Raw genomic sequence first — 18378 nt, 5'->3', positions numbered from 1 at the left:
CTAATCCTGTTTCTGACACATATCTCTTCCTGTTAAAAGGGACATTTCCCCCCCACTGTTGTCAAGTGCAGTATAGTATATAATCTAAAGTGTCACTCAGGTGACTATGACTTTGTTGACTATATTAAAGACTATATTCATATTGCATCCGAGCATAAGTCGGATGCAATATGAATATAACCAAAATTCGTGTATATTTAAATAATATAGAGTAGAAGTTTGTATGCTTTGTTTTTAATAGACAAAAATAAAATTTAATTTAAATTTAAGATATAATTGAATTTTTGTAACTTGAAATTTGGCATCAATCGGACTCCATACCGAGGAGCGTGGTGCTGAAAGGACAGCTCCCGGCGACATGACTGTGCCTCACGTGCACACTACTGAGCATGTCATTACATAAAAACTCTTAAAATGTGCTCACATGTTCTCACCTGGTATCGCTGATGCTCGATCTCTCCAGACGGTTTCTGCTCTGTCCTCTTTTCTTGGCTGTTGTTCCCTCAGTTTAAAAAAAAATCCCAAATGTTCTTTATTTAAAAGTTCAAGGCTGAGGTCCCCCCCAAACCCTCTCTGATTTAAACAGAACCTGAGTGAAGGAAAACAGGTGTCTGCATCTCAAAAATATACTTTTGTTTTTCTACAATAAGAGCAGCCTGTGGGGAATATTTACACGTCTGCTGCCAGTATAAACATCACAGTTGGGAAATTATTATTATTATTGTTATTATTATTATTATTATTATTATTATTATTATTATTATTATTATTATTATTATTATTATTATTATTATTATTTGTTGTTGTTGTTGTTGTTGTTGTTGTTGCACTACTGAATGTGGTCTGCGTCCTGCATTATATACACAGTCTGGTTGGTCCCGGTAATCCTCTCACTGTGTCAAGTAATTATTCCGAGTCGTGCTTGTCCCTGATTATCTGCAGCATCTGATGTCCCACTTCCCTCTAATTCATCCATGAGTTAGATTTGATGCTCTGCAGGTGTCCCTGCTTTATTAAAGGGCCTCTGTGTTGCATCACATGCGCTGCAGCTCGTTCATAACTCCGCACTTTTAACTGTCGTGCTTACCAGATGATGGGGATTAAAGTGTGCTTTTTATAAACCAACCCTCTTAAAACTTTTCAGGATTGCAATGTGTTGATCCTCCAACTGCAATGTGCAAAGACTTAAGAGCCCATTAATGGGGTTTATTCTACACGACTGTATCTGCTTTAAGCCCAGGTGTGCTCGTGCACGGCTACAGGTCCGTCTCCCGCGTGTCCAGACAGAACGCGTAAAGGGATCTCTTGAAGTCCACGCTGCTGTTTGCTTTGATGTTCGTTTTCTCCACCGAAGCGCCCGCCTCGTTGTTCTCCACATCCTGAGACTTCACGGACGCTTTGCTGCCTTTGCGCTTAAGCTCGGGGCTCTCTCTGCCGCTGTTGGGCTCGTCCTTCAGGGAGGACTGATCCTGGTCCGTCTCCCGGTGGTAGAAGTAGTTGAAGTTGGACACGATGACGGGCACCGGCAGCGCGATGGTCAGCACTCCGGCGATGGCGCACAGAGAGCCCACGATCTTCCCCCCGACTGTCACCGGCCTCATGTCACCATAACCCACAGTTGTCATGGTGACTACCGCCCACCAGAAGGCGTCGGGGATGCTGGAGAAGTGGGACTCCGGCTCGTCAGCTTCGGCGAAGTACACAGCGCTGGAGAAGAGGATGACCCCGATGAAGAGGAAGAAGATGAGCAGGCCAAGCTCGCGCATGCTGGCCTTCAGAGTCTGGCCCAGGATCTGCAGCCCTTTGGAGTGTCGGGACAGCTTGAAGATGCGGAAGACCCGGACCAAGCGGATGACCCTCAGGATGGCTAGAGACATGGCCTGCTGACCGTTCTGGTGCTCCTGGCCCTGCTGCTCCGCCAGCTCAGTGCCCACGGTGATGAAGTAAGGCATGATGGACATGATGTCGATGATGTTCATGATGGTCTTGGAGAACTCGGACTTGCTGGGGCACGCAAAAAAGCGCACGATGAGCTCGAAGGTGAACCAGATGACGCACGTGGTCTCGATGATGAAGAAGGGGTCGGTGAAGGTGAGCGACGGCCGGGGCGCCGTGCTGTTGTCCAGACGGCTGGTGACCGCCAGCTCCCTCTCATCCCTGAATTCCGGCAGCGTTTCCAGGCAGAAGGTGATGATGGATATGGTGATGACGATCACGGACACGATGGCGATGCCACGGGCCGGGCTGGAACTCTCCGGGTACTCGAAGATGAGCCAGACCTGCTTCTGGAACTCGTTCTGCGGCAGCGGCTTCTCCTCCTCTTTAATGAAGCCCTCATCCTCGCGGAACCGGTCCATGGCCTCCTCCCCCAGCTGGTAGAACCGGATCTCGTCCGCAAACACGTCTATGGACACGTTGACGGGTCTCCGGATCTTTCCTCCGGACTGATAAAAATACAGTATCCCGTCGAAGCTCGGCCGGTTCCGGTCGAAGAAGTACTCGTTCCGGAGCGGGTCGAAGTACTTGATCCTCTTAGCGGGGTCTCCCAATAAAGTGTCAGGGAACTGGTTGAGGGTACCCAGCTGGGTCTCGTACCTCAGACCCGCGATGTTGATGAGCACCCTCTCGTTGCTCTCCGTATCCATGTCCATGTCCAGCATGTCCTCGTCGAACAGGTGGGGACTGTGGTCCGCGCGTAAAAGCGCATCCATGGCGTTCTCGCTGCAGCTCAGAGTGTTGTTCATGTCATTGATCTTCCAGGGGCTGTGCGGCGGCTGCGGGCCGCCCCGGGTGTTCAGCTCCTTGCTGTAGTCCTCTCCCCGCCCGCCTTGAACGAAGCCCGGCTGAGGGACATCCAGCGCGTTCCGGCAGCTCTCCTCGGCAATGTTGCCTCCACCTCCTCCTCCTCCACCGCTCCCTTTTGCGCCGCCGTTCTCAAAGCTCACCAAGGCTATCTCCATCCCGCAGCCATCCACAGTTACAGCGCGCAGAGCAGGAGAGACTTGTTGATCCTGAGCGCGAACATCCTCCAGGAAACTCACAGAGAGGAGCAGCGGGGGAGACGCAGCTCCTGCAGCTCCTACTCAAGGGACCGCATCTGTGGAGGGTCTTCTGTTCTTCAGGCTCCGAGCCGCCGCACGTCTGCGCCAAACGGACGGGAAAAGCGCACAAAAGGAGAAGAAGACCCGGATGATACACAGAGAGAGGGAGAGAGAGAGAGAGAGAGAGAGAGAGAGAGAGAGGCAGCAGTGATCACTCCTGACGTCAAAAGTGTTGCTCGACCTGCTGCGCTCTCCTCTCTCTCTCTCTCTCTCTCTCTCTCTCTCTCTCTCTCTCTCTCTCTCTCTGGGGACAAAGCGCGCGCACTGACCATCTCATTTTTTAATATTCACTTTCATTTATTTGGATTTCTGCGCAGGGGACAGTCCGCGCGCACGTGCAAACAGCGACGGTTTAAAAATGTCACTGAAAACCTCAAAGATCAAAGTCTGATCCAACACAACATGACGGTTTGTGGCAAAAAGCCCACATGTCTCACCTGCGCGCTCCCACCCCGTACACACCTGTGAGCTTGTCAGGCAGTGTGAATGAAGAGGTCAAAGGTTGCGAGCGCCACAGCTGCCCAAGGACAGAACAGAGTCAGTATTTCAGTGTTGGAGAAGAAGATACATGAAAACTTTTTATTTCCATGAAGTTTGTTTTGTCTTGATTTATAAACCTTTGCTCCTGTTTCCTGTCACTCTGACCTCTCCCTGTCAGCCATCTGTGATCTCCTTGCATTGGTTCCTAATACAGAGACAGCCCAACTTGCTTGCACACTCAGCCTGAAGCCGCACCTGTTTGCGGAGGACAGCGACCATGAAATTCCATCTGAAACCACACGCTGCTGTTCCTCTGCCGACCACCAGGGGCACCAGTTGTGAGCCAGTCCTCACAAAGTCCTGTTAACATAAACATACTGACAGGCTCATGCAGAAGCTGTTTTGGTGTCTGTATATAACCCTTAACAAGAGTGAGGATTGGCATTGACTAACACTACCTCAGATGACCTCGCTGGTTTTTGTGGACACAAATCCATGCTTCAGTTTATTCTGAAAAACAGAATAAACTGAGATGCTGTGAGGTCATGTGGTGATTTCTTTCTGTCATTTTGTTTTTATTTTCACTCCTTACACAACATCAGACCTTCCTTTGTGTGTTTTGCTGCCACAGCAGCACACGTGTGCAAGCTTTCAGGTCTCCTTATTGCGCACACATCCATCTCCTTACAGTGTGAGCATAAAGGCTTGCTTTCCACATGGTGGCATCCATGGACTCGCGGCTTTCATGCGTGCCTCTTTGTTTCCTTTATGCTCGTGTCCTCTGCTGCTCTGCTGCTGCTGGCTCGGCCCTGGGGCCACACTCTGCCTCATCCTGCTGGCTCTGAAGGAGATGGATACATCTTTTCTTTAAAACACAAACTCGTGTTTGTCTGCACATATAGAAACATCCCCATCAGTCCACCACTGCTGGTCAGCTGTTACTTTATGGTTGAAGTGAGTTCTTGTACTATCATGTTTGGATCTCATGCAGCCATGTGAGTCTTTATGTCAACATTGTAATTATTAACAAGCAACAAGCTGGAGCATCATTTTCTGTTTTTGCTGTAATCATGAAAGATCCTTGTTTCTGTGTTCTGTGGAGTTTATTCTGCGTTTAATCATCTTATTAATCATTATTTTTGTTGGTTTTATGAGAAATTCATGATAAGTTTGAATGTTTTTTTTTCTTGTGCTTTTCAGTATCTTGCTGTTGATGTCTAGAGAACTTCAGTCACTGCTCAGCAATATCCAAATAAAATACAAAACTGCCCCTCAAACTTCATGGATGGTATTCTGGTCTTCTGAATAGAAGAGAAGATGTTAACTTAACCTTACCGGTTAGGTTTCATTCTCTCAGTCACTACCCAGTGTTCATGACTTTAGGTTCACTCAGCAAAACCAGAGCTCAGATTTCCTAGATGTTGTGTTAGTACAAAAACCTGAAGGCAGCCATATTATTGGTCAGATTATTCATTACAAACACCCCAAAAGGAAACTCAGCTTCATGTTTCAGACACAGGTGTTGATTTCTGGCTCTTATAGTATAAAAAAGCTACACGCAGCACAACATTTAAGCAGTATTTCCAATCAAGGCAGCAAATTCAATTTTATTTATACAGCGCCAAATCAAAACAGTCGCCTCCAGGTGCTTTATATTGTAAGGTACACCATACAATAATACACACAGAAAAAACCCAGCAATCATATGACCCCCTGTGAGCAAGCATTTTGGTGACAGTGGGAAGGAAAAAAATTCTCTTTTAACAAGAAGAAACCTCCAGCAGAGCCAGGCCAGTTATTGTGCAGGGTCGCTTAAGCCAACCAAAAAAACAGAAAACTGTGTCTGACATTATCCTACTGCTTTTGTTTGAATATAATTGGCATGTCTCTTTTTATGAGCGACAGTATGCAGACGTGATTAGACTGAGGATTCTTGATTGTACTGTCAGGGTGCGATCAAGGTTCCGGTGCTATTTATGGTTGAATGGTTGAAAAACAAAACAGTGCAAATGTTTCATAAGAAATAAGATCTCTGGTTCTATGTTAGGTGAACATTTTAGACATAAAGGAAAAGCAAACGTAACAGAGCTTCATATTCAGGCAGTAACTCAGATTCGGGGAACAATCTGATCTGGTAATATTTTGGCAGCATTTGCAGTGCCTCTGTCAGTGCGATCCAGGGTGGCTGTGGCTACAATGTAGCTTGGCATCACCAGTGTGTGAATGTGTGTGTGAATGGGTGGATGACTGAATGTGTAAAGCACTTTGGGGTCCTTAGGGACTAGTAAAGCGCTATACAAATATAGGCCATTTACCATTTTACCATTAATAACAAAAAAAAGAAATAAGAAGAATACAAACTGCAGTCACCTAAGTTAAATTCCTGGTTTTAAGAAGCATCACCACTGAGACCCCTCCTGCTACCTCACCTCTAATGTAAGATCTTTAACCGAGTACTGTTCAGAGTGCACCGACTGAACATCCAAAATCCTACAAAGGACACGTAGATGCACGCCGGTGGACACAGAGAGCCGGAGCGCTTGTTTCTAAAAGCAGAGGAGGGCGACCTATTTAAAAGGTTAGTTTCTCAGCCCTGTGGGTGGATTAGCAAAACAAAGCATGAGCACTATATTTATCCGTTTCCTTATCTAATGCCGCAGCCTCATCATGATAAGAACTTTGTGCATCTCCCCGCCCCTGGATTAATGCACTGTTCTCAGACTCCTGCAGCCATGAATAATATCCCACCATCACCCATCCCGCTGTGTGACTGGCCACTGGCAACACAGCGATTTCACGCACTGGATACAGCCATTAGGAGGTTTTTACAATAAACTTTATCATGTTTGTCATGCGGGCGCTCCAAAAACATGAAATTGTAGCTGGATGCTGTGAGGTATAAAATCGGGGGGGGGGGGGGGGGGGGGGGGGGAGCAGAAACAAACAGGGACATGAGAAAAGAGCAAATGATTAGCACAGAGATGAGAGATTATTTTGCTGCATCCTAATGTGATGTTCACATGTGTCTGATCTGCAGGTTTCAGAGGCCCAGAGGGAAGGAGGGCTTTAACTGTGTTCTATTATTATGAGAAATCTTCTCCTAAGACCTGTGGTCATGGCAGCAGGTGCAGTCACAAGTGCTACATAAAGAATATACAAACACTGGAGTGGTTGTGTTTAAATCTGAAAGCTCTTGGTCCAACCTTATATCCTGACACCATGAACATAACAAATTCTGCACCTGTCCTCATCGAACAGGTGGGGACTGTGGTCCGCGCATAAAGGCGCATCCATGGCGTTCTCGCTGCAGCTCCAAGTGTTGTTCATGTCATTGATCTTCCAGGGGCTGTGCGGTGGCTTCTGGTTTTAATGTTATGCCTCCACATGCTGACCTTTAAGCATAATTATATATACATGTGAAAATGTTAAGGCCAGGCTGCAGGTGTGTAACAACACATCAAAAGAAAAAACACGTATAAATAACTACATCACGTAAACAACTCAGTTTGTTCTGCTGCCCTACCCTGAGCCCGAGGTCACTAAAATAAAAATAAAAAATCCAGCCAGTTTTCCGTCTTGTGTTTTACTCAGGTGTGTATGAGCCAATATGAATGTCTCTGTGAAAAACCAAGTTGGCACAGGCTGGACTTACCTGGGTCCGCTCACTTTGGCAAAACACTCGCAAAACACAAAGATGTTCTGAAGGAAGTGTGCAGGAATCATCCTGTGAGGGACATGAAGGCACAAACCTTTCTGGCATCAGCTGCTGACAGATTTCAGGTGCTGAATAAAAAACCCCATCACACAAACAGCTCCTGCATGTGAGTGTGGTCAGTGACTGCTCCTTCGGGGCAAAGGAAGGAGAGCAGATTCATGTAGTTATATAAACTTTTAATTTTGTAGTATTAGCTTAAATAAAAAACAAAAACAAAAAAACAACTGAACTGATTATGTATTTTACAGCAGATTTTTTTCATCCTCAGCTCCAGTTCATGTGTAAAAAACAAAATGGCTGCTTTTAAGGCCTGAGGTGTGCAAACTCTGAACTCCGAGATGGAAGCATCCTGCTGTGTTACTGACGGAGGTTCAGTCACAGAATGTCCCAAACCTCAGCCATCCTGATGAACATGTGTAGGAGTTGGAGCTGAGTCCCACTCTGCGGTACTCCAGGTCCTGTTACTAGCTACACAGGGAAACGGTAACTATAACAACAGGTAACCACTAACAACCAGCAACCATAACGACGGCAGCTCACAAATTAGCTCTCTAATTACAGAGACACAGTTCAGAGCTTCTGCAGCTGATAACAACAGAGCTTCTTAAAAAAACTGCAGACACGCATCAGGTCTGCAGGTCAGCCACACAACAAAGAAGTTCTCATTTAAACACAGCAGAGGCACAGAGACAAGCAAATCTACTTTTAAATACCAGAGAAGCACCGGTTTTTCATCTGTTTAAAGATCAGTAAGTGTTACAAGGATCCAGAGGCTGTGAGCAACTTGTTGTGTGTATACTTTGGTTCCATCTTCTTTTGGACACTTCCTCTGCTCCAGTCATTGGAGAAGAAGGGGCAGACACCTCCAATGGCTCCTCTGGGGGACACTGAGGCCTTCCTCAGACCTAAAGGACTGGTTGTTATTTAGTACTCCTTTTCTGCTCTGCTTCAGCAGCCAGAGTGGTTTCTATCTTACATTCACCCCAATGAACCCATCAGGAACAATTTGGGGTTCTATGTCCAGCCCAGTGGATCGAACAGCCTGCTCTAGCTCCTATCCCAGATCAAATCACCATGTCCTGTGTCTGCTCCAGCGTCTCCTCCCAGTGCCTGAAACACCTCACCTAGGACTTTGGTTTCTCTCTGTTTCAAGTTCCTGCCTCCTCCCATCAGCACACAGTATTCTTATTCTGGCATCTGTGGTTAGGTCCACACCTGGAAGACTGACCAGCCTTAGCTAAAATAATGCTACAGCAGAGAGACAACAAAAAACCCAACAAACTTGCAAACAATTAAATTTTGTCCAGTTATTTAATAAGAGGACTGAGAGATAACAAACCCATCACAATAAAGGAGATAACAACAGTGCTGAAGAAATGAGAAAAGCTCAGTGGTGGGCAGGTGACCATAAGCCACATGATTGGAGTGTGGCAGCTGGAGTTTGAGTCTGACCAGCACTCACTTTCCTGCCTGTCTTCACTGTTCTGTTATCAAATAAAGGCAACAAAAGAAACAATCAACTCGAGCATTATGAAACAAAAAGGACACAAAGGATGAAAACACCCCAAATAAATGCCAGAGCACAGCTGGATGATTCACCCTCCAGCCTATGAACAGCAGATAACACCTGCTTATATCTACAGCTGCAGCTCTCTGATGCTGACTCTGTTATCACGTTATCATGTGTTCATATGATTATTGTTCTTTGGTTTGTTGCAGGTCAGGGTAGATCGGCCGTCTGATTGGTGCCAGTCATCAAAGTACTTTCTGTCCCCCTGACAAAGAAATGAAGGTCCCAGAGAGGACACAAAAGCATGCAGAGCATCAACAAAACAAACCAGAGAACAACATTAAATGGAGGAACACCTGAGGACGATGAAGAGCACAAACAGAGAAAATGATGAAGGAAAAACACAAAACTACTCCCCTTCTTATTTCTCAGATTGTGCATGTTCAGTTCCTCTCCTCGACTCCTCCATTGGGCTGAAGGAAGAATGAGAAAGATGTGGGAACAATCAGCGAATCAGAGGCAACAGGCAAGAAAGACAGGAAGTGGAAACCAGGAGACAGACAACACGAGAAACAGCTCAAAGTTCTGCGTTCTTCCAGAAACATTTATCTGCGTGGGTTCTTCCAGACACAGAACCGTGTGTGTGTGTGTGTGTGTGTGTGTGTGTGTGTGTGTGTGTGTGTGTGTGTGTGTGTATCGGTACAGTAGCAGAGAAATGTCAGATTCAGTACCCATGTGGAGACGAGCAGCACACTGCTGGGATGACAGTAGGCCTGAGTCAGACTCTGCAACACCTGAGGGAGCGTCACCAACCTCACATCACCACATCTGTGTGTGTGTGTGTTTATAGGCTCAGGGCTGCATGCAGAGAGTGGCGTGGAGGGGGGAGCACTGTGATGAGTTTAAGAAGTCTTGACAGCAGATGCCTGCATAATAACGCAGAGAGAGGACATGTGCAAGCAGGAAAATCAAGGACACCACGTCATGCGTGCCACTCATTTAAAGTAACAGTTTCTGTGGCGGCTTAGAGCGTGCACGCAGATTATGTGCAGAAAAGGCTGCAGATGCTGCTAAATGGATTTGGAAATCAGTGCTGAGAAATATAGCCGAGCAGGGATTTAAAGAGCTGTGTGTGTGTGTGTGTGTGTGTGTGTGTGTGTGTGTGTGTGTGTGTGTGTGTGTGTGTGTGTGTGTGTGTGTGTGTGTGTGCTTGGTGGAGGTCGAGGCAGCGTTTGTTAGTATGATTGGTTTGGTGAGATTTGTCAGCAAGCCTGTGAGCAGATGCTGATGTGTAGGAGGAGGCCAAGTTCAGCTTCAGCCCAAACAGGCAGAGCGTTTCAGGCTGACGATGTAGCTCATTAAAACAGAGCTGGAATCCTGGAATCTGGAGTCCAGGTCCTTCAGGATGCTCTGCACTGTGGTCTGAAATTCAGTCTGAGATCATTCTTGCAGAAAAACTGACCATCAGCGTCAACATGGCAGCAATTTAAAATGGATTCCTATCTATCTGCCTCCTCCTCCTGTGTGTGTCTGTGTGTGTGTGCACGCTTGTACTTCTGTCTCTGTGAGGACCAGTTTGCGTGCTAAGGCATGAGAGTGCACATCACAGCGCTGAGCTGGAGTGGACAGAGGATGCTGCAGCAGAGCGAGGAGGAGCGTGTTGTTTTGCATTTGTGATGCAAGCTGATGCTGAGGCGTGATGTGATGTTCTCTCAGCACACCGGCTTGCACAGAAAGGGCTGCTGGATATTTACCTGGCGAGGCTGCAGGCGCACTGATGATGATGATGATGATGATGATGATGAAGATGAAGTTGAAGATCAGCCCTTACCTCTGCTTCACTTCTTTTCTCCATTTGAGCAGAAATGTCTTGCTGGGCTGAAAAACTTTGTTTGATCTGCTGGTTCGCTTTCAGAAAACTCAAAGCTTTAAAATCCACAATCAGCTAAGCTTAAAACAAATATTAGCTTCATAAACATAATTAGAGGACACTTTCATGCTCAATGCTTTAAAACCAAGAGCTCCTGTAATACTAATTTTTAACATTTAAAAGCTAATGAGCGTTCCCGCTGCTCACAGGTCAGTGGTTCACATCAGGGTTTCATTTCTTCTTTTGCACCTGGTTCTGGATTCATACCTGGAACCCGGAGGAATCGTTTTTTCCTGCAGGAATCATTCCACTCAAAGCTCATAAAGTGCTAAAACTTTAATCATGGAGAAGTAAATAATGTTGGAGCTAAAGTACTGAACATTTGTCTAGGAATTCAGCACAGTTTAGAATCATCAAAACCAAGACAGAAATAATCAGTGATAGTTTAAGATTAATTACAGAAAATATAGTGCTGTCAGCACTAATGACTTTTGTCAGCACTAATATATATCTATATATCTATATCTATATCTATATATATATATAGATATAGATATATATAGATATAGATATATAGAAAAAGGTGACTGCGACTGGAGGAGCTGTGGGCCAATCATCAGTCTCCACTGGTCACGTATTGCACCTCCAGCTTTAACGTGCACCCTGGGTAAACCCCATCATACACACACAAACACACACACACACAGGGTGAGGGCCTCCCCTCCTCCATCCCACCCACCTCAATGTGTCTGCATGTGTTCAAAAACCCTCGGGGATGCAGATCACAAAAAAAAAAAAAATCTGTGCTTGTTCACAGCAGCCTACACAGGATATTAACCACACACACACACACACACACACACACACACACACACACACACACACACACACACACACACACACACACACACACACACAGAGTCAAATCTACAATAATTCAACAGAGGCTGCAGGGGGGAAGAGAGGGGATTACAGCCTCAGAGAAATAATAACAACAACCTCTGCTGCTCTCCACAGACATCAGAGTCATAAAGGAAGTGCAGGGAGGAGAGAAGAGAGGAGGGAGGAGAAGAGGGAGGAGGGATAAGGGAGGAGAGGAGGGAGGAGAAGGGTAGGACGCCACCTGAGATGGATCGGTGTGATGGAAGGGACAGAAAACTGATTGTGTCGAGGGTTTTTTAATTGACAGCTGTCCATAAGCCCCCCCACCCCCATTACCACCACCCCTCCTGTTCTGAGTGAATATCACTCATCTTCTCTCTCAAGCAAGGGTATTAAGAGTGAAAAGCATTTTAAAAAAAGGATTTAAGTGTTCTGCTCTGTCTCTCTCTCTCTCTCTCTCTCTCATTCTCACACACACGCACGCACTCGCACACACACACACAAGCAAACACACACACACAGACATACACCAACGTGGAGGGGCTATTGGATGTAAAGTCCTGAGGAGGAGGCAGAAGCTCGTTAAATAACAGCTGATTATCATTCTGTTGGTTTGTCCTTTGTGTCATGATGCTGTTGAGCTCTGATGAGATTTGACCCTGTGCGACTTGTGCCAGCAACAGCAGGCCTGCAGGAACCTGCTTACACTGTGGTTAGAGCCACGAAAGCTGAGCTAGCATCACCTCACAGGCTGTATTTCAAAGATGAACACCGCCCCTCTCTGTGCTTTAAAACCAGCCACAGTGTGTGGGCATGCTCACAGGACTGCAGCTTGTGATATGGCATTTAAACCTTTATCAGACCAACCAGAACAAATCCGGGGTACCCACACATATTTGTGCTCCTCTACGTCACAGACATCAGATAGCTGCAGTTTGTAAAATTTATGATAGATTCAACGTACTGACACTCAAAGTTGGTAAAAAACCCCAAAAAGAACCGTTCTGAACAAAATGTACATTTAGTCTTCAGTTTGGGATTCTTGGTGCTTAAATGTGTTCTCCTGGACTGATGAAGGTATGAAGCATCAAAAATGCTACAAAAAAAAGAAACAAATTTGAACCGTTGGACTTTAAAGAAGAGGTGAAGCTGTCAGTTAAAATAGGCCACGACCTTAAAAATGCAAACTTTAAATGCTATACAGAGACCAAACAGTTTGTGTATCAGGCTGTAAACATGTTCATTTCTGCTGTAAAGGTTTCTGCTGTAGACGGGAGTCTAAGGGGACTGACTCACTGCTGCCTCTCCTGGACATCAGCAGGACTGCAAGTTTTGAATAATAACTTTCAAACAGAGTTTCTCTGTTACCTTGATTTGCAAATTACCATATTTCTAGATTACCATTTTTGTTAGCAGCCATGGTCAGTGGTATTAACATGCCCTAACACTTAAAAATGAAAAAGAGCTAACGGAGGCTTCAAAGAGCTGCACAACTGGTGGTATTTTTGCTGTAAGCTTCTTCTCTGCTAAATATTTTACTGGCCAGCCGGAGTGGGCACGCTCCATTTTGTGTAACTATTTTTTAAGCCTGGTAGAACTGCAACCACATAAGCTAGCGCAATAAAAAAAAAAAATGCATATAAAACCAGAGGAATTGTACTTACATCTTATGCCATCAGCTTGTCATAGGTCATGGTTTCCTTCCACATATGGCTTTGCAAAAATTGCATAAAAAGCATTTGCAGCAACAAAAACATAATATTCGAGAAACATGCCTTGCCGATCCGATCAGCTGTTCATAACACTTCCTACGTTGGAATAGACATCAGGGCGATCTATCTGACGTTCGCCATTACCTCCCCAAAACCGGAAGTGACTTCATTTTCACAGAAAATTTAGTTTTTTTCCTATAAGGCATTTACAAATATATTCTGGCGTTTTTAAAGTTCATGTTTGAGTTTATGGCTTTCTGTATAGTTTCTGGGATGTTTAGAACTCAAATTACACTGTTAGAAATAGCTTGTGTTGATGCAAATGCTTTTTTCCCCCAAATTTGCATCTTAATATTTGTTTTCGTTTTTCCTACAGTGTATAGAAATTGGTGTATCATTACACATCCAGTCATCCACACATTCACACACTGGTGATGGCAAGCTACATTGTAGCCACAGCCACCCTGGGGCGCACTGACAGAGGCGAGGCTGCCGGACACTGGCGCAACCGGGCCCTCTGACCACCACCAGTAGGCAACGGGTGAAGTGTCTTGCCCAAGGACACAACGACCGAGACTGTCCAAGCTGGGGCTCGAACCGGCAACCTTCCGATTACAAGGCAAACTCCCAACTCTTGAGCCACGATCGCCCCGATATAAAACTATGAAGACACTCAAAATAAATTTCCCGTGGTTGGAAACTATTTTGGGTAACTTTTTTGCATTTACCGTTTTGAGGGATATACTGCTGAAATTTCTCTAACTTGAAAAACAAAAAACATTTAAAAAATTTTCTAGTTTATTGCATTTTTTGCAATTTATGTAGTTACTATGGAATTAATGCATACATTTTATTAAAATTTGGGATATAACGGCTGTAATGTATAGCAACTTGAAATACTCCCTAAAATGGTACCACAGCTTTTAAAAATAGAAAGATAAGCTCTGGCAGACTTGGTTCTATGGTAGGTCTTAAAGGGTTAAATCAAGTGGAACAGAAAGTCGTTGTTAGAGGCAGAGGTGGGACCAAGTCATTGTTTTGCAAGTCTCAAGTAAGTCTCAAGTCTTTATCCTCAAGTCTCAAGTCAAGTCTCAAGTAATGTCAGGCAAGTCAGAGTCGAGTCTCAAGTCACTGGTGTAAAAGTCCGAGTCAAGTCACAAGTCTGAAACTTTGAATTTCAAGTCCTTTCGAGTCTTTAAAAAAAAACAAACGAAAAAATAATGTTGCAGTTATGCTAAATGTAAATATTAGACCATGTAATTTTAAAATCTGTGTTTTTCTCAACACATGACAAAATAGTGAACTTAGAAAATATACACAAATTGTGAAATTGCACCTCTTTAAAATGCAGCTCAATTAAACCTAGCTCCAAGAATAATTTTCACCGACAGTTCTGAGATAAGCTGCATGTTATTCTTGGATGCGGTTGTAGGACCAGCTTTAAAATCGCATGACAAAAATATCATACACATTAAAAAAAACTGCATCACCAACGTAGCCTGGACAACATTTGCTAGTTAGATGAAGTCAGCTATCTCATCCTAGCATATTTATATGCATATTTATAATTACACGGTTCTTGGAGTGAGTGCACACACTCATGAAGTTTAGTAACTTCAGGTCACTGCAACAAGCCCAGGTACAGTTTACCGACGGATGGGTACAGGACCTTGAAATGCACCGTGTAGAACGAAAGACCATCGTACGTATCATAAGTTTACCAGTCTCACAAATCGTCGTCATAAATACACATTCCTTAACAGTTTATTAATAGGACCTTTGAGCTCAACGGTAATTAATTAGTAGTGGAAATAATTTCTGGTAGCATCACAGAAATGTAGCAGTGACAATAATATTGTATGCTGTAATCGTACTGGGCAATTAGTGATACAAAAAACCTGTTTTATCCTGTGAATAAAAGCATATGTTTTTGTCAATGTACCATAATAACAGAAGCGAAACGCAATATTGTGTCAGGACAATTCACTATTTATGCACAATAAACAAAGGAGCATAGCGCGACAATTTCTGTTCAGCGCCAGACTTGCTTGTAACCTATATCACCAATTATGTTAAGAAAAATGACGCATTAACTACTAAAAAACACTGACCTTCGTGTAAATGCTTGGAGCAGACTAACCTGTGAGCTGGAGTGTTCTGGGACATTATATTTTATCTTTGAATGGCTGCAATCCAGGCCATCCGTCGCGTCTTTGTTACTTCGGAAACATGGCTCGAACAATTTCTCTTCAACGACGTAATCCGATAACAACCGATCTCTTTACCCGTCGGCTTCCCGTGGCTGTCATGCGACCGGCTATTGCAGTTAATAATACAACAGCTTCTTGACATTTTTGTGTTTCTTTTTATCGCTGTATAACTGATTTTAATTGAAAGCCTGCGTGCGCTAGTACCGCTTGCCACGAGTTCCCAGAATCCTTTGCGGTTCTACCCGTGAATGACGTCACATTTTCAATCTCTATATAATATGCATGTTAAATTTTATATTTGGGGTAAAATATCAAGTCTTTTCAAGTAAACCGGTTCAAGTCCAATTCAAGTCCCAAGTCATTGGTGTAAAAGTCCAAGTCAAGTCACAAGTCTTAGAACATTTTTTCAAGTCAAGTCTAAAGTCATAAAATTAATGACTCGAGTCTGACTCGAGTCCAAGTCATGTGACTCGAGTCCACACCTCTGGTTAGAGGAGTTTTACATTCATACCTGTACCTGACACGCTGAACATGAATATCTGCAACTACAAGAAACGCACAACAAAAATTAAAGCTTTGAACATTACACTGCAGCGTCTGTTTAAACTGAACCAGATGACTTCAAACCCCGCAGAGAGCTGTAGCACACACACACACACCCCTGGAGAGGAACGAGGAAAGGAAGGACAAATTTTTTCAGCATGAGGGAACATCGTCCGGCACATTGAATTCCCAACAAGAGCACACACAGCCATGTTTCCAGCCTTCAGAGGACATTATGTTAATACATGCAGAAATGCAGCTACAGCCAGCGCTTATCTCAACCTAACAGTTTTAATAACTTTATTCATGAGGCAATTAAGGGAACAGCAAAGGCTAAAAACCAAAAATCACTCTGCTCATATACTACTCAAAAAATTAAAGGAACATTTAACCAGAGTGTTCCATCGAGTCAGTGAAACGTCTAGGATGTTGATCTGGTCAGTTAAGTAGCAGAGGGGTTTAAATCAGTTTCAGGTGCTTTGGTCATAATGAAATTAACAACAGGTGCACAAGAGGGGCAACAATGAGACAACCCCAAAAACAGGGATGGTTTTACAGGCGGAGCACCCTGACAGTTTTCTCTCCTCGTCTTTTCTCACTAGTTTTGTATTTGACTAGGGTCAGGTCACTGCTGGTGGCATGAAGGTTGCCATTGTCAGAAGGTTTGCTTTGTCTCCCAGCAGAGTTTCAAGACAATGGAGGACATTCCAGGAGACAGGCATTTACTCTAGGAGAGCTGGACAGATCATAGAAGGCCTTAACCCATCAGCAAAATCAGTATGTTCTCCTTTATGGAAGGAGCAATGGGATAAGTGCTGCCAGAGCTACAAACTGGCCTCCAGCAGCTCACTGGCATGCATGTCTCTAAGGCTTCGTTCACACTGCAGGTCTTAATGCTCAATTCCGATTTTTTGATCAAATCCGATTTTTTTTGTCTGCTTGTTCACACTACAAATAAAATGTGACAGCAAACGCGCTCTAGTGTGAACGCTCAAAGCGGCCCACATGCGCAAAAGAAGACGTCACACACAACGCGCTCTGTATAGACCCAGACCAAACAGTATCGTTTGACTGATGGCCGTTAATATAAAGACTTGTTTCGGACTTTACGTTTCCCAATTTTGCTTTAACTTTTTGTTATTTACATATGGCCTAATAATTATCATTACTGCTGTTTTAGAGGAGCAGTGCTTCAAAGGATAGTTGCAGATTTCTGTCAGAATCTGCGGATTATACAGTACAAATAAAATGTTCACGTTTCTCTAACGCTGCCTTCCCAACAGTTTCACTAACATCTACACTGGATGGCCAGGAAGCGTTCGCAATGTCTTTGCTTGATGCATAAACTTAAAAGATTAAAACTAATAAAACAAGTTTTAAAAAGGGACTTTTCCATTTGATTACATTTTGTATGATGGATTATGCAGAAAAAGTAGAATTGGGCTGAAAGAGCTATCGCTTTATCACCTATTCAGGTTGTAAATCGTGTTTTTAAAAAGTAACTAAGTAACTAAGTAATTAATTACTTTTAAAAATAAGTAATCAGTAAAGTAACGGGATTACTTTTTTGGGGAAGTAATCAGTAATTAGTTACTGATTACTTTTTTCAAGTAACTTGACCAACACTGCTTCTCACAGATGAGAGTAGGTTCACCCTGAGCACATGTGACAGATGTGAATGGTTCTGGAGAAGCCGTGGAGGATGTCTGCCTTTTACGTAGTTCAGCATGACCCATTTGGTGGCGGGTAAGTGTCTAGGGAGGTAAATCCTAAATAGTTAACTGAACACGTATCTGTGGAGGGACCTCAGAACTCTACATGCTAGGCAACGTCCCCCTGATTGCCATCAGCCATCTGGATTCTTGGAGTCACTGTCAGACACTATGCTGGTGCAGGGGGTCCTGGGTTCCTCTTGGTGCACAACAATGCCTGACCTCATGTGGAGAGTATGCACACACTTCCTTCAGGATGAAGGAACTGACACCATTGACTGGTTCACTTTACCTAAATCTAATGGATTACATTACATGCCATCAAGTTTGGCAAAGGTCTGGTAACAAGCCATCCATTTGATTTGGGTGTGTCAGAACAAAGATGCATCTAAAATCTCCAGGACAGTAGCTCTTGAGAACTGGAGTTGGACACCCCTGTCCTAAAACATCTCCAGTGGGGAAGCATCTCTGCTATGAAGTCAATGTTTCCCACTTAGTCAGCAATGTTCTGCTGGGCACTTGAGGCACAGTCATATTTCTAACAGGTGAACATGATGATTGAGCTGAACGAGTCTCTGATGACTCAGATCACATAAAATGATGCATGAAGAGAAGAATCGGACTGATTTCTTTCTTTTATTTA

At 44.2% G+C, this 18378-nt stretch overlaps 1 protein-coding gene across 1 annotated transcript; it reads right to left on the bottom strand.

Annotated features, from left to right (window-relative positions):
• Positions 1-1256: 1256 nt before the first annotated feature.
• Positions 1257-2990, bottom strand: LOC308400165 (potassium voltage-gated channel subfamily A member 5; the record flags this gene model as incomplete). The annotated part of the gene is made up of 1 exon (XM_080887680.1): positions 1257-2990. The coding sequence occupies exon 1, from the start codon at positions 2958-2960 to the stop codon at positions 1257-1259; it is 1704 nt and encodes a 567-aa protein (XP_080743806.1). The 5' UTR covers positions 2961-2990.
• Between the last annotated feature and the right edge of the window lie 15388 nt (positions 2991-18378).

Source organism: Rhamphochromis sp. 'chilingali' (assembly GCF_963969265.1).
Source record: "Rhamphochromis sp. 'chilingali' genome assembly, chromosome: 7".
Classification (NCBI taxonomy): Eukaryota; Metazoa; Chordata; class Actinopteri; order Cichliformes; family Cichlidae; genus Rhamphochromis; species Rhamphochromis sp. 'chilingali'.
This window is presented reverse-complemented; position numbering and strand designations above follow the sequence as displayed.